The 22,381-nt window shown below is 39.8% G+C and overlaps 1 protein-coding gene across 1 annotated transcript; it reads left to right on the forward strand.

The window, feature by feature from the left end:
• Positions 1–4,955: 4,955 nt before the first annotated feature.
• Positions 4,956–5,669, forward strand: LOC147416775 (uncharacterized). Its single transcript, XM_086508060.1, has one exon. It carries the CDS (start codon positions 4,956–4,958, stop codon positions 5,667–5,669), a length of 714 nt encoding a protein of 237 aa, XP_086364186.1.
• Positions 5,670–22,381: the final 16,712 nt, after the last annotated feature.

Raw genomic sequence — 22,381 nt, forward strand, 5'->3', positions numbered from 1 at the left:
TATGTTGTGAATGAAACACAATTTTTCAATGAGAAATTTATGAACATGATAGAGAGATGAATCACACGATAATGACTGACTTTTTAACATAGATTTTTTTCGTTTGTGTATGGTTCTTGTAGTTTTTTGTTTTGGCTTGTCTATAGCTATGATCAACGTTATGAAGAGATAGTTGACAAATATTTATGACACTCCCTTTTTTATTTATACATATATTATGATTTTATACAATATTTTTTGACAAAAAGAAACAACATGGAAATTTTTATATAAGATACTCTCCACAACCATGTTACTAACCAAGTACTTTATGTACATATGCCACATATATGGCTAAAAGCATGCTTTGGTGGTACAAAAAGGATTGTCCTTGACAGCACCTTTGACAAATCTTTGAGCTACAATTTCTACATGTCACATGAAAACCTACCTATCATACTATATATCAGTGGATAGATCTTCAAAAGGAGAATCTAAAAACACAAGGTCCGAAAAGTTTTGACCTAAACTACAAAAAAGTTTACCGGTCCCCACTTTTTCACCCTAAGGGGTTTTCAATATGTCAAAGAGTTATAGAACTACATGTAGAAAAGGGGTATAAAAATGAAAACTTGAAAAAAAGTTACATGTTTATGAAGGAAGAGGATGGGTCTTTTAATTCATGATGAAGAGGGGTTTTATGGAATACCTCTTGAACATACGTGCTATATATATTTTTGAAAGGTGAGCCCCTTGGGTCAATATAATGATACTAGTGTTTCCGCGTTTACGACATAGTACCCATAGGGTGATCCAATATCTACAACAAGGACACCATCTTCCTAGCATAACCAAGGTCATGTCCCTGTGGTAAGCACAATTCCATACAGTGGCTAACACACACACACACATACACTCATTGTGTGACGCACTATCCTGCTATTCTCGTGTACTATGACAACATACGATATGCTACCACACAACCTACACATGAACACAAGATGTGTGGTATGTTACCCTTGTGTTGTTGCACATTGTGATGTAGAGTACACTCCCTGTGTCTTGTTGATGTACTTGTGAAGTGTATGTCTATGTGCGCGATCTAAAACTAAGATCCCATGGACCTGCTAGGATTTTTTAGTTTCTCGGTTAGGCCAACGAGGATCATTATGTTTCTCGGTAGAAAAATCGGGAAAAGAAAAAATCCCAATGGGATTTTGGTGGGTTGTTAGGTACCACTCATGCCTTAAATGTGATCATGTAAATTGTTATTATGTGAACAACACATTGTGATCACACGAAGTTTCACATGATCAAGTGATTTTTAAGTCCTTGCTGTCATGAAGTTTTTTGCAACGGGCAACTTGCATTAGATATCACTAGCAATGCAAAGAACGAGAGCCTCTCACATGCATCTTGGGGGGGTGGGGGGGGGGTCAATATATGTACACCCTAGATACATCACATGCATTCAAAGCTTATTTATAAGACGCAATTAGCAGTGATATTTTGAACAATAAATAGGACCCTTTTCCAACTCACTCTGTAAATTTTTCTTTGACACCCTTCTATGTTTGAAAATGTGAAAAAATATAAAATAAAGAAATCCCTAGTTTTGAACCCACATGAGAGGCTTGTTTTTAATTGTAGTGACCCCCTCCCAAGGACATGCATGAGTGTCTTGCTTTGGATCATGATGCGGCACACACAATATCCAATGGTGCTTCACATTCTATCATTGTCTTTCACCTACTCATTGTGGAGTAGAAAATGGTCTGGCATAAACAATGTGTCATGGGCCTTGTCGTCCAAAATATAGAAATGAGTGGTCTTATGAATCTCACCCACCACTCAGCACACAAAAGAGACTTGAACAGGTATGAGTACATGACTTGATCTCATTTTGTCACTAGAAAAAACCACAATTTCATCAGAAAGGTTCTACAAATATTATTTTGATTGCTCTACTTGCCAGCTATGTTTGATGAGGTTGACTAACCTACTATCAAACAAGGATGTGAAACTCCTACTTGCTGAACAATAAGACCTTTTGTTTTCTTGCTTATGCCTTTGTTCCATTCACCTCCTATGTTCCATTCACCTCCTATGTGTCAACACCAAGAAAAAACCATCACATTCACCAAATAGGATTTTTAGCACTCCTCACTTGGATAAATTGCAAACCTTTTAATGCCATATTGTTTGCAAGCTTCAAGTGCGTACACACTTCGTTTCATGAAAGGTTGGGCTTTGGTCTTTAAAGCTTGGAAATGTGTACTTAGATGAAGTTCTTAGACTCTGGACCCAATATATATATATATATATATATGGAATCCAATTTTTCATGCTCGCACAAAGCACATTCAGGTGCATTACCACTATCTCAGGGAGAGGCTCTCAGTAGGAGAGATCCACTTGGCTTATGTGCCAACACAGGACAACCTTGCAGCCTTTTCACAAAGGCATTGTCTCATGAGAAGCTTGAAGCTTTCCGTAAAGCTTTGGGATTACTCCCCTTTGTGGACTGATCATGTCCTCAGGGCATGGCACTTCCCTTTACTCATGTGCCAGCTCTCGTTCACCGCATCACTCCAGGGGGGATTTGTTACCATATACATGTGGTAGTGATGTGTGTGAACACACTAGGACCACCGCGGCATTTTTTCCCTCTTTAGGAGGTTTTTCCCCCCAAGCATTGTATATACGCCCATCACTCTATGGCTATCAATCTTTCCATTGCACACTAAGTAATATACTCTCTATTGTGTGCCTTGAGCTTCCTTCGTCTTCTCCAAGCTGTGTGTGTCTCTCTGTAACCCTAATTCCAACAAGAAGTAGTGGAGAAAATTATAGAGCACTTGGAGAAGTAGTTTAAAGCATTGAGAAGAACATTGAAGCATTAAGAAGTAGTAAGAAGCACTCAAAAGTAGTCGTAAGTACTCCGAGGCACTCTAAAGCACTTTGGGACATTTTGAATAAATTCAAAGCACTCGAAATGATTGTAAACCACTTATGAGGCACTCCAAAGAACTTGGAAGAATTTTAAAGCAGTGTTATACACTCTTAGGCACCGTGTAGAAGCACTGTGGAGTAGGATAAAGCACTATATATGAAGCATTTCAAAGTAGTTGGAAGCACTATGAAGAACAAATCAGAAGTTTTGAATGCTCGGACTGGCATCTGCTTAATGAAGGTCCCCCACCACTATATTCATATAAGCTCGGACAACAATTTGAAACTCATTCTCTCCCCCGCCTTATTGTTCCCTAAAATTGACTAACTCTTGAACAAAGTGATGTCCGAGACACCTCTTTTTGGAACCATCCTTCATTCTAGCTTAGGAGATGCATTGGGGGGTAGTGAGGTGCAAGAAACACGCCACAGTGACATTGTTGAAAGAGTGTGCGGTGCAGGCCCTGTGGAAATAAGGGAGCTACCGCACGGACTTCTTTGCGCACATGATCTACCCCTGATCTGTTGGGAAATTGCCTGCGCGTAATTATTTTACCCCATCGCTCGAAATGATTGTAAACCACCTATGAGGCACTCCAAAGCACTTGGAAGAATTTTGAAGCACTATTAAGTAGTGTTACACACTCTTAGGCACCATGTAGAAGTAGCTGAAAGCACTTAAAAGAACATTGAAGCATTAAGAAGTAGTACCAAGCACTCAAAAGTAGCCGTAAGTACTCCGAGGCACTCTAAAGCACTTTCAAGCGCTGCGAAGCATTTGAGACAATTTGAATAAATTCAAAGCACTTGAAATGATTGTAAACCACCTATGAGGCACTCTAAAGCACTTGGAATAATTTTGAAGCACTATTAAGTAGTGTTACGCACTCTTAGGCACCATGTAGAAGCACTATGGAGCAGGATGAAGCACTATATATGAAGCATTTCAAATTAGTTGAAAGCACTATGAAGAACAAATCAGAAGTTTTGAATGCTTGGACTGGCATCTGCTTAATGAAGGTCCCCCCACCACTATATTCATCTAAGGTCGGACAACAATTTGAAACTCATTCTCTCCCCCGACTTATTGTACCCTAAAATTGACTAGCTCTCTTTGAAGCCTCGAACAAAGTGATGTCGGAGACACCTCTTTTTGGAACCACCACTTGACCATCCTTCATTCTAGCTTAGGAGATGTGTTGGGGGGTAGTGAGGTGTAAGAAACACGCCACAATGACATTGTTGAAAGAGTGTGCGGTCTGCAGGCCCTGTGGAAATAAGGGAGCTACCGCACGGACTTCTTTGCGCACGTGATCTACCCCTGATCTGTTGGGCAATCGCCTACGTGTAATTATTTTACCCCATCTCTAGGAGGAAATGACTTTTACCCCATCTCTAGGAGGAATAAATTTGAGTCTCCCACAATGGGTGAGGGCATCCGCAAGTTCTTAGCCTCTGGAGTCTGGACCCAATATATATATATATATATATATATATATATATATATATATATATATATGTAATTTCTTGTGTGAAAAGTTAAAACATTGTCTTTCTGCAAAATGAAGAGACAGCGTTTGATGGAGGGTGAGGCGCAGCAACTGCAAAACATAACAAGGGCCACGTCACCACCGAGAATAATAACTGCAGCGCTCCCACATTCGACCTCATCCTGACTGCAGGTCATGACCATATCTTCCTGTCTGAAGATCTTCTAGTCTACGAGTTGCTTCGCCTGCGTGCAGTTCATCCCTCCTTCACCCAGGCCATTGCAACACTCTTCGGCCCAAGCCTTAATCCTCAGCCCAAGCCGTAAGTTATTATACTCTTGCATTTGCAGTTTATTGCAGATAAGTCCAGTCCAGGTTATTAACGCTAACTCTCTCTCTCTCTCTCTCTCTTCATGTGTTTCTCTCAAAGATATATATGTTGGCAGGCCATTTACAAGTGTCCACTTTTTAATCCTCAGCAACCCCTTTACCGGTGACAAGGTGACTTTGCCACTCTCTACAAGGAGGTACGTTATGAGTGGATTTGGAGGTGAATTGCGCTTGGAACAAAGTAATGAGACTGGTCGTATTAGCATCATTCGTGTATCACCTCGGGAACCTGCGCACGTGATCATAGATCGATACACGCCTACTGACCCAATGTGCCAACAATTGTTGCTCCAAGGCCGTTGCATACAGAATGTACTAGAGACATCCATATTGTTGCACAATAACATTCCCCATGTCTATTACTACCATCAAGGCACACTTGCAACCTTTTATCACATGCACCATTACATCTTGCCGGAGTTGTCTCTGTATGAAGGATCACATTGGCGCCAAGTGCGCATGCCCGACGACTTTACCAATTCACAGAAAAGCATGCTAGATGCCAGGTATGAAGTGCTTCAAATGGATGCCGAAATCTTGCTTTTGGTATTTAAGCGAAATCCAACGTGCAAGAAAAGTCGAGTTTTTGTGTACAAGTACGACTTTGAGCATGGAAGGTGGTTGCGTGTCTTTGACGACTCTGCTCTCATAGTCTCTATCCCTTATTGGAGAAACTCAGAGTGCATAGACTTGCATGCTATTGCGCGAGCTAACATCCTGGTGCTCTCTATCGGCGATCAAATAATCCTTTGCAACCTTGTTTCAAATACATGGAGGTCGTTGCCCCCTTGCTACAACCCTACAACTGGAGCAAGAATTCCTATTGTCAAGGTGGCATGTGCTCTAGATCCTACATAGAGAATAGAGCCGGTGGCATGTGCAAAAGAATCTTCAAAGGAGTTTTAAAGCCCATTAGTAATTTCAAACTTAAAGTTGTTTTTGTTTGGTACTAGCTGCTATAGCTCTTGCAAGTATTTTGATAATTCTGACTTGTACACTAGCCCTTCATACTGGTAACGCTTTTTGGTTTTGTTTTGGCCTATCTACAATGTAAGGGTTAATTTGTCCTTGTGTTTGCCTTGTTAAAGTGACATGCCTTTTTCATGCATAAAAGAGAACATTCAATGGAACAAATCCAAGTTTGAAATTTCTACGATAGGAGAGAATAAATTAAGTAATTTTGTTTTAATATGATAACAATGAGAGTAGGGTTAGTGTAGATGTTTATGTGCTCCTTTTAGCGGATATGTAACATATCTCATTGGATATTAAAAGTATCGATTTTATCAAAATTGTCGACCAAATATTCATCCCAATCTTGAACATTTAAAACTTGCAACCCAGGTAATGTTTATCAGTAGATGTATCCAATGTTGTAATCATATTTAGAAATAGATTTTGGTCCAGGCTATATGTCTAGTTGCTAACTGAATTAAAGATGGTAAGTGATGTACGTACTAGTTAACACTAGGTTGGTAACCTAACAGGACATAAAAGTGTCCTTTCAGGGTTTTGAAAAAAACCTCCAAAACCATAGTAGATCCACTCATTTTGTAAAATCCTTTCATGAGATTATATCTCAATGCCTACTACACATGGAAAAAAAAAGAAACTTGTAAAATTTCTCATCTTTTGGTCACACCAAGCCTCCAAAGTTGATGGACCAGTACATTTTCATCAAAACAGTCATTTCTTACGTTTTGTTGCATAAAAATAAGATTAGGGATTTTTGTAGGACCTGAGATAAATTCCCTAGTTAACTTCAATGGGTTGGTGATCAGAACATATGATTACTTCTCACTCACTATCTTTTGTTTTGCCAAAAGAAATAGGTACAAAAAAGTTGAATTTTTACAATTCTGCAAACCTATCATCAAAGTTTCTATAGCCACACTCAATACAAATAATATATGCATGTTTTCTTCCCTATTGTCCTTTAGGTTCATAAGGAGCCATGGAGCATGTCAAAAGAATAATACATCTCTTACCAAAGGGAATCTTGGGGACAAAGATGAAGTGCTAAATATAGCAAACATGAAAAAACTGGGTTCAACATTATGAGTTAAAGAATCCCATAGAAACTATTCAATATCTAGCCAAATTTGATCCTTATGACTAGATATGGTTACTACCTACAAAATGCATGTAGATGTCACAAGAAACTAACAATATTGAAAAAGCCATACTTGATATACCAGAATGTTTCGTTTTCTTCTATAATTGAAAAATCAACCATCGTTGTCTACTATGCAAAATAGGGTATTAGGTGCCCCAAAACTCAAGGAATATTAGCTTTATGTTACAATATGCGATATAGAAAATCAAAGCTGCATTTGGATATCATGAAAGCCATCAAAAAAATCATAGAAGAGCTAAAATTGGCTAAAAAACAGGATTTGACAATTTTTGTAATTTGGTCATAACTTACAACTTTAACATTTATTTCTCCCTAGAAGCATCAGGACATGTTGAGGACTACTAAAGATGGTTCTCTAGCATTATAGACCTCACAAACATGAATTCTAGAGTGGTATAGTTGCAAAAAGTTGAAAACAGCCAAAAATAGGACCCGTTTTTTCACACAGTTTAGGTTGTGAAATGTTGTGCAAGGACAAGGTTAAAGATGGAATTGATATTCCAAAAAAATGTCGAGTTTTTTTCAGCTCATGAAACAATTTTCTAGATAGATAGAACCTCGAAGTGCATTTTGAAACTCTTGACATAATTCAAGGAAAATGGTCACTTAACAGGACATAAAAGTGTCCCATTACCAACCTAGTGTTAAGTATGTTGAGTTTTTTTGGACAAATGACTTGGTTGTATGCACATATATTACAAGAAAATATTGTGCCTTGACTAAACTAATTATATAGTGTTTATCTATGGCCTTCAAGATTATTGACAAGATAAACTAAAAATAATAGGTATCTCTCATGTTGAAGATTTGCCGGTCGCACTTCAAATAAGTGTTTCTACATCCAATCTTCCCAATGTTGAGACCTAGAGATTAGGAGGGGGGGAAAAACGTCCTAATGATAGATAAAAAATAGACATCTCCATTTTTCTATGAGGCATTTGTAATTAAGCTAAGATAAGATAAGATAACCAAAAATATGGAAAGATAGGTTATATGAGATCATAACGTTCCTCGAAATAGAGAGAAATCTAGATGGAGTTTTCACAACAAAAAGAGCTGAAATTTGAGCCCGAAAGATCGTCCATGATCAAAAAACAAACGTCTATATTTTTCCTTGAGAGTCTTTTTGGGATCAAAGAATGGAACTCAAAGAAAAGAAGTTGCCAATGCCACACAATAATTGCATGGGCTTTTTCTTTGGACAATACTCTCTCTAGTGGAGAGATTTAAAATATATAAGAAAAAGACATCCTTACAAACAATCCATGCTCAGAATGAGCCATGGAAACCAAGAATTATTGGGGGATCCATTGGCTAACAAGGGAACTACCATGCCACTACCATAATACGAGAGAATATAGATCTAAAGAAAACACCCACAAGGAATTAGAGGAGAGTATATTAACTCATTATGGGGGGAGATTCACAGCTCCATCACCAAAAAAAGGAGTCTCCACCAATTGCACACTCATGTCTCCCCCTTTGAACGGAGTTAGCTGTGCGAGGAGTTGCAGCCACCAATAGGAATCCGAAATTGGGTTTCTAAGGAGAGCCGTGTATCTTGGCAGACGATGGTGCAACTAAAAATTTCTAGAGCTAGCAATGGATCTAAGCCAAGCCAAGCCAAGGTTGTATATAGGTGCATATATGCCAAAGCAAAATAGCAAGTATGAGGGGTCAGTACAGCGAAGGGTATCAAGAGTTGCATGGTTTTTTGGATTCGAAAGTTTTATTTGGTGTTGGAGGTAATATAAGCGATAATAGGCACGGCAATGGTGTGTCATCGATATACGTGTGGCAAGCGGATATATATTTGCTACTTGTTGGGGGTCCCATCGTTGCAATAGCTCCAATGACCAACAAAATTATCAATCCGGAGGGATGAGCTACCCGGCTAGGGCATGGAAACACTCACACGGTTAGTGAGCTAATCGTGGCAACACAAATGGTTAACTCTACGAGGTGAGCTTGTCGGCCTATGTCGGAGCTAAGCCGCAATGAAGGTCAATCTCCATATCCACTTCTCTTCACCTCTAATCAACCCAATCACACATACTACGATTGCAAGACGCACACAACACTAATCTATCACAGTAATCGCAAGCACACACACATAGATCTATCGAGCACCACACTCCAGTCAAACCTACATGCACACACTACCAAAAGAGGGCAATCACACAAGATTAGAGAGGGATTAACCATTAATTAGTGTAGATCTAGCTAATCTAAGCATCATAGACAATCATAAGAAGCATGAGAGAGGCATAGGAAGAGAGAATGAATCATTGATTTGTGTTAATCAAGTCTCATGAGCAAGGAGAAGCTCAAGGACTCCATAGCCATACACCTCAAAAGCTCTCACCAAAGAGTGCTCTCAACAAATGACTTGAGAACCCTAATTTCTTTTACACACTGCCTTATATACCTAAGTTAAAAATATGCAATGTCCGGGCGCCCAAGGCCTTTAGCGCTCACCACTTACTGAATCTGCAACCTAAGCACAGTAAGTGACCTATTCTTTACAACTTGGAACTCCCATTGAGCCCGTAACACATTAGAAATATTACAATGGTTTCAAATAATTCGGGAATTTACAATACGTGACCATTTTGGGAAAATATGTAATTCCAATCTTTGCTGCTTCTTCGTATTCATCCTCGATTTGCATCCATACGTCTTCTGTTAACTGACGTTGACTCAATTAACATTCCCCCCTTCCTATTTCAGTGCCCGTTCTCGGGCACTGTTGAAAAGTGTCCATGGAGGCTATGGAAGGTTTTGATTGATTTTTGATGGGCGGATCTTCATTTTGTCGTTGGATTTGTTGATGAGGTTCAATTTGCTACAACATCTTCATTGGTTTGAGTAGTCAATTTTGAGAGATGATGTTGCATTTGTCCGTTGTAATAGCATCATGATGAGGTTGATGTTTATTTATGAAAAATATGTACAAGGGAATTAGAATGATGAGGTTCTAAATTAGGGTATAATACCTGAATGACCAAAGAAAAAAAAACCAGTGGAAAAAAAGCGCCTTTGGGATACGCGCATCATTGGAGTACTTATTAGCATGGGAAATATTAATAAAGTACTGAAGGGATTATTTGCTGATAGATATGGAATTAAAAAGGCAGCAAATGTGAGAGGGTAGCATGATGGAACATTGGTTTGCCTGTTGTAGTCCACTCAAGGTGCATAGGTGGAAGCAAAAAAGAGTGTCTAATGCATATGTCCAGTGATGGGACATCCTATTTATGCAGCACAGAAATGCATGGGAAATAATATGCTGTGCAAGAAAGATTTTGAGGGGTAATTCAGAAAGATGGTGTAGCTATAAAAGCATATGGAATGGATTTGCAAGCTCGCACCCCTTTAAGAATGGTTTTCATTGACGAGGATATGTGCTCTCATCTTACTGTGCACTATGCGTGAGTGTTGGACTCCACGACACTCCACCAATTGTAAGTTAATAGAGTTTGACTCTTATGCTCATCTCATTCAGCATGAGAAACATGACTTTATATATTCTCAACTCTTCCATCTTGAGCGTAAGCTTAATAACTACGACTCTTAGCACATAGTTTAATATGACTTGAAGCTTTGGGACTAATGCTTTGCTCATTTTATGGCTTAGCAGCTCAACTCTGACTATGCCAAAGAGTGTTTTTTGCACCCTGGTGACTTGACTTTTTACATTCTTGTGCTTACTAAAAACATTTCGTCATGTAAAAGTAAGCTTGAATCCTCAAAAAGAGGATTAGTGAAGGATCAAGCTGGCATTGAAGGTTTCTTTTTTTGTACCTATTTTATCTTCTTCGAATCTGCATTTGTGTTGGTTGGGTCGTTCTTCTTTGACTGTGAAGACTCCATTACCTGTTTGATTCTCCAATTAGGCCTATTGATAGGAGTCTTTGATGTTGTGTAGGCCTCTACTGGCTGTCAGCATCTCGCTTTTGACTAGGAGCATTGGAAGACTTAGGAATCCAAATCTTTTGAGGACCTTTGTAACTCCTTTGCTTCACTCTAGGTCTTGTTGAGTTCTTGAGATCTTCATGCAGATCTGGTGTAGTTGCATTTGACTTGTGATTGACTAGTAGACAAATCTTTGTATATCCTCTGGAATCCTTGTCCAAGAGGAACATTCTTTGAGATCCATCCTAGTTCTGTATCCTCTTGTGAGTCGTGGTAGACTTTAGCATCTTTCAATGTGGTTCTGTTGTATACCTGCTTCTTAGGTATCCTAGGATATTGTCGAAGTTGATACCTTGTGGGCCTTCTTTCTTGGGAGGATCTTGAAGTTACTTCATATGCTCGAACCTGCGGTTTTGGTACCCATATGTGTCTGTTACCTCTATAGTACTCTTGTTCCTTTAAGCTCCAATGTGATGCTATCCATCCCATGTGTTTGTCTTTCTGTGTTGATTTCTTGTCTTTAATCCAAACCGGATCATTGACTTTGACTAAACTACTCGGAACAAACACCTTCTTGATTATCTTTTGCTTTCTTGAGTACTTTGGCTGAAATATCTTTGTTCTTCTAGGTGGCTCCTTAGAGGTTACCGTTGGGTCAGCAATTGACTTTAAGTTTTGAAATCCTGTCTTGCTTGAAGAAGTTGATCCATAAGGGTTCTTTGATGTAGAGGCATATGTTGTCACAACTTCTTTGCTAGTCGGTGGAAGCTCCACTTTAGCTTTACCTTTGTCTGCTGATTTGACTGGCACTATCTGATTGATCTTTGGGCTTCCTATTTCTTCTTGATTGTATGCAACCCCGTTCTTCTTAACTTTTGGCTTTGGTGGCATTCTCTGCTCAATAGCTATTGTGGTTGCTCTTTGTTCTGTTTGATCTCCACTTCTTATTGCCTGATTTTCTTTAAGATCTTCTGAAGTTTGTCCGATGGAGATGAATCATCTTCCATAAGATCTTCTTTGATATAAGTCTCCATTTTAATTGTGCTCGAGGACTTTGTGCTGTCGTCCGCGGGTGACCAGTCTTGGGTCTTCATTATTTGATGCCTGTGATGACTCCGCCATGTTTGAATTTTATATTTTTGACATCTTCTGGGCCATTGGCATTCCTAATATGATGTCTTCTAGCATATCTTTTGTTGTGATCACATAGAAATGAGTTGTGATGACCTGTGAACTTACCTCAATGGTGGTGGAGATGATTCCCCAGCATTCTGCTTGTTTGTTTCCAGATATGCCCACAAATTCAGGAGCATCTTCCAACTGTGGTTGGCCACATCTTTTCCAAGTGCGAAAAGACATGAGGTTCTTGTCTAACTGAAACTCTAGCTTTACTTCTCTTGACAACTTTTCTTCGTGTTCACCAATGATGTTGTACTTGATCTTCTCAGGATTCGTGTCTGAATTGACTGCTTTTGTTGTTGTAGTGTCCTTTGGTTGAGCTTTATCTGCATTTGCTTTGCTTTGATTACCTGATTTCGTTGATGTTGGCTCCATTGACTCTGATACTGCACTTTTTTGCAGTTTCTGAGCATTGTCCTCGTGCATTTGAGTAACCTTTGACCTTAAAAGATCCATTGTACTTTCTGACAAAATATGTCTCTTTGGAGGAGATTTTGATGGTGACCTTTGTGTAGCTTTCTAGACTTTAGCTTTCGTTGACTTTGCCTTTTCTATCACCTGTTCTGGCAGCTTGAGACTTTGCACCATCTTTAGATAGTCTTTGACTTCAGTCGAGCCATTTGTAGGGGTTTGTACAAGGTCATGATCTTGCTTATATTCCTTACGATGTGCATCTTGATATGCATATGTGACCTTGATCACATGTAACTGTTTGAACACTATTGGACTTGTCGGCTTTTGACTTTGACTTGTGGAGATCAGTTGAAACTTTTGTCCTTGATGATCTTCATAGAAGCATTTATCTGTAGACTCTGATGGAATCAGGGTCAATTGGAAACTTCCTACAACCATATGATATTTCAATGGTTTCTGTTTTGAAGAGGTATGTTGGCTAGAAGCTCTAGGGCTTCTAACTGCTGTAGCATTTCCTAGTGCCTGAGCTGAGCTTGATGAATGTGCAGCTCCCCCCTTCCTAGGGTGATCACATAGCCTGCTTCATTGTAAAATTTCAGAATTGTTTGGCTTTGATTTAGTCTCACCTTTTGGAACTGCGAGGGTACACTTTGGGTAGCATTGTTAACGTTTATCATTTGTAACCCTTCTACATAGTTTCCTATGTATCTTTGTGAAACATGACAAACTATTCCCCAAGTCAAGCTGTAGATAGTATTAACTTTGCCCTGATATTGTCTATCCCCTGGGTGTCCTATGATATGAGCTTTTGTGGTTTCAGAACCCAAGGCGTCATAGATGCTAGACTCTCGTCTATATCTACGACTGTTTTGGTCAAAATATATGCTTGTTTGGTCAACATCGAAGTTTGATTTTCGATAGAGGAGAGTTTCGCTCTAAACAGATTTCTAGGTTCACCTGGGTAATATCCTTCAGCTCTAGAGAGGATGGGCTATAATAGATTCTTTCCTCTGAAATGAACCATCCTTTTTGATGTATCACTGGACATACTTCTATGAGCTGGTATATGGGCCGTTCAAACACTGGTTGATACTTTTCGTACAGTTTTCCTTTTTGGTCTACATAGTGTGCATATGAATGATGTGTACCATACAATGCTAACATCATTTTGTTTGATATGTCCCTTAGACTTGTGAATGACTGCACACTTGTGGAAATGGATGTAGAATCATTTGCAAATTTAATAGTTTTTTCACCCTTCAGTGATATCTCAACACCTTTACTAAATTCATGCAAGAATTTTTTGTTCAAAGAATCAATTTTAATCTTTTCAAGTGCCTGTGCAATTTTATGCTCATTTTGAACTTACAATGCTTTAACTCATGCTTCTAATGGTAATGCAAAATCATTTGATTGCACTAAAAGTGACGAGTTAAATGCATTTACATCGAGATTCTCATTTCCAATTTGCTTTGTACCTTGCTTTTTGGTATTTGATGTATCCCTGTTGTCTGGATTTCTTGGACAATCTCCAGTAAAATATCCACCTTTTCTTCCACAATCTGAGCAATACCGCATGATTGTTGGTATTTCATTTGGTTTTATCATGTCAAGCTCTAGCTGAGAAGCTTCTTTTTTTGTGCTTGCCAAAATGTTGGCATCTTCTTTCAGAGCACTGAGCATCATGCAGTAGATTGCTCCATCTTTACCTTTGTACCGTCTTTGGCTTGGTTCTCCAATTAGACTATCTTCTATTGGTTGATCTATTGGATCTTGCAATTCTTGCTCTCGATTATAGGTCTGACCACTGTAATCCATGTACAATGACTCTGTTTGCATATGCACCAAATGGATGCTTTGCGGACTTGTGCAGATTTCTGGATAACCATTTGGGTCACTTCTTTGCACTTCTATCTGCACTTCATCTTTAAGCTTGCAATACCTGGCTCCACTGAAGTCAGTGAACATCTGGGAGTTCTCTGAGTCTTGCTTTACTCTGATCAATAGGATCTTGGCTCCTGTGGTGTTTTTATTGCTCATAAGATACCTATGACCTTCTGTATCTGTGTACAAAAATTTATTCCCATTGTAGCCATAAAGTTATAGAATCTGCTCTATTGCAGTTTTGCTTATGCTGCCACTACTACTCGCTTGCTCTGTTGTACTTGAACTCACAGCTTGATTTGAGTCCATGTTGGCTCAATCTGTAAAAACTATCTCCCTAGTAGATGCTATTGTTGATTAGTAGAATTTTTGCTGCAAGAGAGTATACCAACGCAGTATGGAGGGAGCTTCAAATCTCCATCACCAAACTTAGGATCTTTCCAATGATGTGTTGGTTGATAGAGTTTTGACAAAGCATCTATGTACTTCACTGGGTTGCCCACTTTGGACAAGAGAGGAAAAGTCAAACTTTCTTATATGGCCCCTTTTAGAGTCCAATTGTTTGATGGGCTACCAAGGGATAACATGCACCACTTGACTACATAGTATGACAGAGGGAGTCGTGAGAAGATCCCATTTATCTTCCTTCTTATAGAAGAGAATCTCAAAAAGACTGGATCCTGAGTAAAACAAATTCTTCACAATAGGGCGTTTAAAACCATAGTCAATTTTGCTAGAAATTACTGCTAAATCCAAAAGTTTACCATTGAAAAACAAGACAACAACTCTTTCAAGGATGACAAACAATTGAGACCAGACCACTCATGAGTTAATGGTGACATTATGTTTACCAAAAATATCAAGTTTAGGTGTCAAGGCACCCTCGAGAATATTGGCCATGACATTGGGGTCAAAATCCTCTGAGCCTTTCCTAGCATGACTGACCGTTGTGCGTGGATCCAATTGGAATGTCAAGGGAAGGAAAGCCATGCTCAATGAGTCAAGTATGGGCCTAGTTTGATGAGGGAGTTGTGAAGGGTATCCTTGGTGAAGAAGAGTTTCCTCTCAGCTCGTGCATGCTTCGCCTAAGTGAATATGGTGCCATAGAGTTAACCCTAGGAAGCCATATCCACAATCTCTCTCTCTCTCTCTCTCTCTCTCTCTCTCTCTCTCTCTCTCTCTCTCTCTCTCTCTCTCTCTCTCTCTCTCTCTCTCTCTCTCTCTCTCTCTCTCTCTCTCTCTCTCTCTGCGAGCTACAACCACATGCACTGGTTGCATCACTTTAACAAGTTACCATCTTGCTCATTTTATCTCTATGTATCGACTAGCATCATATATCTCTCTCTTCCATATTTGCTATACACACATGCGCCCACTTGCACATCCAATTCCTAACTCTTTCTCACTTTATATTTACCACTAAGCATTCCTTCTCCCTAGCTCTTTCCCTCACACTATCAGAGTATCTCTCTCTCCCTCTCATCTTTGAGTGTCCACTAATTACCCCCTTTCCATCAAAACATTTAAAACCTCTTGTTTATTCATCAATCTTTAGTAATAAGTAACCCAAACTTCATTTTCTCCCTCCCTCTCCTCTCGAGCCAACTCTCAACCATTGGTGCAGTCAAAGTGTCTCAACCATAGAAAATGGCACAAGCTGGTATGTGCAGGCTAGCAAGTGCATGGCAAAGGGCTACAACAAGTACAAAGATCCTGGGTAGGCAAGTAGGCAAGTGGCAATGGTGATGTATACATTATGTAGTTTTTTAGACCAAAAGGACTCTATGAATGGCTTGGTAGGGTGACATGTGAAGGAGGTTCAAACTGCTGGTTTCTAGCTTGGATATGTAAAGCTTAAAGTGGTGAAGGAGTAGGTTCATATTTCTTGTCAAACGCAGCTACAAAGTGCAAGATAGTAAGGTTTGAGCCCACGATTTCAGAGCCAGTTTGAAGTGACGGATGTGTAGTTCTTGAATTATGGAGCCTGTCGATCTTTTTAGATCCGAAATCTGAGCCCTAGATGCCAAGTTACGGAGCTGTAAAGTTTTGCAAGGGGCCGAGTTTGTGCCCAATTTCCCGCTTCGAAAGGCATGTTTTCATAGGTTTTTGGAAGCTTGATGAGGTTTGAGAAGGTAGAGGAGAACATATGGAGCTGACAAGGGAGAAGCGGCATGTCAATTGGAGCTACAGTTGGTGAGATACGACCTAATGAAGTTTGAATCATTTATTGAACAAGGGAATTGGGCAACCTTCTTCCATTTTGAGCTACTCGGTTCAAGCCCATCAGAGAGTCCTAATGCGGCGAGATCTATGGGAATTATAGCCAGTGGCCAAGTTTACCAATCGGACTTTACAGATCAGAAATCCAATCACTTGGCAAAAGTTTATAGGGCCTTGAAAGCTTGAAAGCAAGGGCAAAATCATTTTTTTGATGTCTTTTTGGAAGATTTTGGAAGCGTTTAAGGCTCAACTCACGAGCGAGTGTAACGTGGAAGGTTTAGAGAACCCACATGTGGGGTTTGGGAACTGGAGTTTGGGGTATATTGGCTACAATAGGCACCCCCATATGGCAATGTTTTGACATTGGATCTCTCCTTGAAAGTCCTACTCTGGCGGCCTTCTGGCACCCGTGGGCGGTGAGTTGGTAGTTTTGATGGTTGACGGTGGTGTGTTGGTGGCCCTTAGAGGCAACGTGCACTCGTGTATGTTTTTGATGTGGCAGCCAATGGGGCCCTAATATCAAGTGTCTATGGGAAAACCTTTTTGAGGATAAAGGGTAAGAGCATCAATGGTGCCATCGGTGCCCCCTTCAAGGGAGATGTCATGTGCTGATGGAGGAAGGGGAGATCTCGTGGCCCCATAGGGTGCCATTCACATGCACTAGGAGAGCAAGTGGTGGACTGGGCGGCTAAGTGGCAGTTCATGAGTCAATAAAAGGTAAGTGGCCGAGGTGTCTTGGGCATGCATGGGTTGCTAAAATAGGGGCGCCACTTGGATGCAAAGCAATGAATATTTAAAAAATCTCAATGGCCTGCACGAGCAAAAAAAACATTTTTTCTCTTTTAAAAAGGTTTGTAAAGCCCTATAAAGGGGGATTCTCACGTAGCTAGAGGGGCTTTTGGGCCATTTTGGTTTGGGAACTATTTTGCTCAGTTGTTGAGCGTAGAGCCCCATGGTCAGCTGCCGAGGTGCCACTATGGTGTTTGTACGGAGGAAGAGTGGTTCCGATTAATGATTTTGTGCTTGCCAAGGGCGTGCCGGCTTGGAGCTATCTTGTACATGGTGTTTTTTACGAGTTGAAGCCATCATTGTTGTACGTTGTGTTGCTTTTTTCATTTCCCTTGCTCTTCTCTACTTGTGTACATGTGTTTCCAAGAGTGTGTCGGCAGCTGTGACCCCCGATGGTCTGTTGTGCACATAGGTATTGGGAGAGGTTGTGTGAGTGGTGAAATCTGTGAATCGTGCTATACGGGGTGATTGAGCTCTGTTTGTGTTGTCGCATTGAGTGTGTGCATTTGTTTGTGAGTAGTGTGAGTTTTGAAGGTGAACTCTAGTGGTTAGGGGTGTTTGGTATATCCTAGGCTATGGAGAGGTGAGTTTATTGTGTGCAGACTGTGTTCCCCTTTCCCCCTTCCCATCTTCTGATGCCCCCATAAAGGACCGCATTGATGCTTGAATTTGAAGTTAGAAGCGGTGTTCAAAGTTGACAAACATTTGGTCGGGTGGTGGGAGAATATTTGATGGTCGAGAGCTTATGTTGATAGATGCGGAGAAGTTGTAGATAATGTTGTTGCTGATATATGGATGTGCCAAGAGTTGGTACAATGCTTTGAAGAGAAGTGATTGAAGTTCATGGCAAAAATTGTAGAGGTAGTTTCTCAAGCGTTTTTGAGAAGTGATCACTCCGGTAGAGGCTAATGCGAGATTGAAGGCGGTGTTCCATGATGTAGATTTTTCAATTTTCTTTGATCAATTTGAAGCCTTTGGAGGAAGTTTGAGGTTTCCACTAGGGTCTAAGGGAATTATTTTTTGAAGTTGTCCAAGTTTCTTGAGTGCTCGCATCCAAGGATAAGGTGGAGGACGGTGCTGATACATATGAAGATATGGTCTATCTAGCCAAGATGAAGAGTCAAGAAGTGAATCAGAAGTTGGAGTTGGGCTTGTTGAAGCCTACAGATTATGTGTTTGTTGCAAAGGTAGAAAAGTATTCTATGGTTCACTCAAAGGTGGTGTCAACTGTTCAAAATGCAAAGCAAATTGAGGTAAGGCCAATAATTGATTATGTTCCTTGGAGGTTTTTGGTTTATGAAGAGCATGTGCCAATGATGGATGAGTCGTTTGTCATAAAATTTAATATTTAGCTTTATCCAAATGATTTTCACATGTTAAACTGATCGTTTAATATGGAAAAATAAAAGGGAAACAAGAGCTAGACATAGATATGTGGTTTTAGACCAAGATCAGCACAGGGTCAAAAGGAAGATGGTCACATCTCGGCAAGGGCTCAAAAGGAGATGGTCTATTGAAGAGCAATGTGTTAATAATTTAGCTTTAAAATCCTTAGGGTTAGCTCCATTAAAAACCTCCAAAGATTAGTGTTACAAGTCCTTAGACCTAGGACCTTAGAATTAGGCAAGCTAGGCATGTGCTTGAGGTGTTCAAGTAAAAAATGAGCCCTAATTAGGAGCATGAGAGAGAACACTCTCTCTCTCTCACTCTCTCTCTCTCTCTCTCTCTCTCACACACACACACACACACACACACACACACACACACACAGAGACACTCTAAAACACGAATCGTTTCTCAACATTCACCACTTTATTTAGTTTGAAAGTAACTTGGTTTTTTACAAAAAAAACCCCCTGGCTCTTCACCTTTACAAGTCTAGTAGACCATCCATGGCATGATCGCACAAACAGCTGTCACAGTAGTAACAAGTGTTTGGACGTTCGGACAATGGTAGGATTTGAGTTGATAAGATTTCACCATACTCCAAGGTTCGTGGAGTGATATTAAAATACCCTCTGAGTGGCTGGCCATAGCTGTGATACAAGAAAATCTTTCGCGATGGTAGAAACTGTGCTAGCAGATATAATCGTTCTGAAAAACCTCGCTTCATTGAGTATTCTACATAATAATATCGTGGCCCTATGCCCAGTGCTTCAATTACCATCGCCAGACGGATGTTATTCTGAAAATGCTCTCTACCCCAAAGGGTCACCCTGGTCACTCAGTTCTGATATGTCCACCACTTCATCTGGGTCACCGAAGTGCCTAATTGTGGAAATAAAAGCCGTTCATAACGGAGGAGTGTGGCTCGCTTAGTAGACTCACTTGATTGCTGAAGATGTGCAATAGATATTGCTAGAACTTGATCCCCATTAGGAGCCATAACAGATTAATATGTAGATTGCACCTGATGACAATTGGTAGATGTCTGTTTTTTATCTCTCAATCACTTACTCTTGACTCGGGCTAGGCATTGGTTTGTAAAAAATTTGCTCGTCTTATATATAGGCTTTTTGGTGACTGAGCCCAATTGGTTATATATTTAACAATAAAAAAACACTTTACTTCGTATACCTCATCTATTTTTACTTTAGCTTCTGTCTCTTAATCTGTCCGAGTAGACGGAACCCTTTTTTTCATATGGGATAAGGTCGTATGGTTTACTGGCAGTTTATATCTACCCTGGTTCGAGAGCACTAGCTCGTTTGAAGACCGTATATCAGCTCTGACGACTATAAGCGTACATACTCATGCTATATATTGCCTCTTGCATTTTGACACTTAAATGATTAGGTAGTTTATGGTGATATTTTGTTGGGATGGTGGGACTGCCGTGTACATAATGGGATTACCTACCTTCGATAATTCTCACCTGTAAGTTATATCGTATTCTCTGTGTACCCGGTTGTGTGTAGAGCGCGCTTGCGTTCTGGAGCTTGTAAGGCAGACCTGTGCTTGATGAACTGAGAGGTTTTATGCGCTCTCCACTGGCTTCACAGTCCCGGATCTGGTGCTGAGTGTGATCCCGGAGAGAAGGGTCTTGATGGCCGGCCTCGAGGGGCGAAGCGTGCAGGCTTCCTGACCTTCTGAAGCATGTCAAATTGCTCGCCTATAAATGGATCGTAAGGTGAGCGCCTATGCTCACTTAGCATTGTGATTTGTGACCTCTGCGCTCCATTCCATTCTGCATTGTTGTGTGACTTTATCATGCCGAAAAAAGTGATAAAGATATCATGGAGGCTTCTACATCGAATTTACAGGTTATATTTCTGTTGATTTCTAAAAAATAAAAAAGTGGGATACTGTTAATCTAATTCTGCTAGTTTGCGTAACGAGAAATAATGCTTCAAGATTGACTTATCAGGTTACATTAGTTTGACTCGTTCAATTGGATCTGGTGCTTGAGGAATTGTTTGAACTGGTTACTGAATGGCATTGTGGAAATCATGGATAGGGCATTTTGCTTCCAAATGGTTGTGACTCGAGATGTTAACTTTAAGGCCAGCCGTGTGGGATTTCATATGTTGTGTGTATTGAAGTTAAACTATCATTAAATGATTGTAGATTTGAAGCACTTAAGAACTTGTAAATATCTGCTGACATGGCTTGTGGTCGGGGTTGGTGCTTACTAGATGTAATTTGTTGGCCTAAATGGAGACTTTTTTAAGTAGTGTTGTATCTCACCAACGTTAAGAAACCCTAAAGAATGGTTATTTCTAAAGTGACGTACTACTTCTCGCTTGATTCTCGACTTGGAATTATTAGCTTTCACCTGCAAGGATATGGGTTTTTCTCTCTCCAGCTTACTATATAGACTGAAGGTAAGTATTCTTTTAAAATTCTAAAAAAAAAGGGTGCCCTGTTCCGATACAGATTTGTCTGATATAGCATATTATGGTTTAGGTCTACCTCTGGTCTATCGGCAGATATGGGCTTCGTAGACTAATGTTGAGGATTTCCGTTTTACAAACAAGTTTGTGGATACAATTCCAGGTTCTGTTAATCAGGAAAATTTTATTTTTTTTGGGTTTTCTGATGAGTCTAACTCTGCTAGAAATTCCAGCTCTCTTATTGATAGATCTGTATAGATGTTTTGTGGTTTGGTAGGCATTCTATCTAGTAATGAAAGAGTAGTTCTGACTGGCTGAGGTTGCTTATTTTCTGAAGAAGGTAAGTATGGATCTGATACTGCAAGGATTTGAATCATGCTGATGATTTTTATAAAAAAATTATTATATAAAGTAGGTTTTGCTCAAAACTGTGAGCTCAGATTGTCGGATTCCCTGATAATGGTGTAAAACAAAAAGTACGGTTTACGATGGGTACGTTTACTGACCTCAGGCTGAATTTTAGCCTTAGTTGCGAATAGTCTAGAGAGTCTCTGACTGAAGTGAAAACTTTGCTCCGAGTTGTTGCCTAAATTTGATTGATGCTCGGAAAGTTGAAAATGACTTCACATACCCTATTTTTGGTGAAAATTGGTTCTATCTCGTTTGTGTTTACCATAATGCTTCACATGATGGGTAACGTACTGAAGGGTCCGCTTGGCGATTCACTGATTCAGATTGTCAGTGGTTTTCTTCTAGCTTTGACTTTTTTTTTACCTGGAGTTATACAAATATTCATTTCAGCTTATGACTCGCTTCGTATATGCTCTCCCATAATTATTAGAACTTTTCTTAGCCTACTAGTATGCAATATATACTACGGGAAGTTTATAGATGGTCTTGGCTTAATACGCTTACTTCAATTATATTTCGGGAATTGTTTGGACTTGCTTCTTTGACAGAGCTGTCAAAAATATTGTGGTGTGACAGCTGGTTTTATTACGAACTTAGACAAAAGTGTGTCTGTCATTGCCTAATGAGAGATGCAGTTTTTGATAGTAGTTGGGTATATAACTGAAAAAAGGCGTAGAGTTGTAAATTAGATAATGAGTTATCTCTGTTTTTTTAAAATAAATATATATATATGGAAAGTTTTTTGGATTAAATACTGGTACGAAAGCCAGAATTTTTTTTTAGACTTT

The sequence above is a fragment of the Adiantum capillus-veneris genome, unplaced genomic scaffold (genome assembly GCF_014529385.1).
Source record: "Adiantum capillus-veneris isolate H3 unplaced genomic scaffold, ASM1452938v2 Hic_scaffold_465, whole genome shotgun sequence".
In the NCBI taxonomy this organism is placed as follows: Eukaryota; Viridiplantae; Streptophyta; class Polypodiopsida; order Polypodiales; family Pteridaceae; genus Adiantum; species Adiantum capillus-veneris.

Bases quoted from the DNA above. Each gene is read 5' to 3' on its own strand.
- LOC147416775 (XM_086508060.1), top strand. From the start codon at position 4,956: ATGAGTGGATTTGGAGGTGAATTGCGCTTGGAACAAAGTAATGAGACT.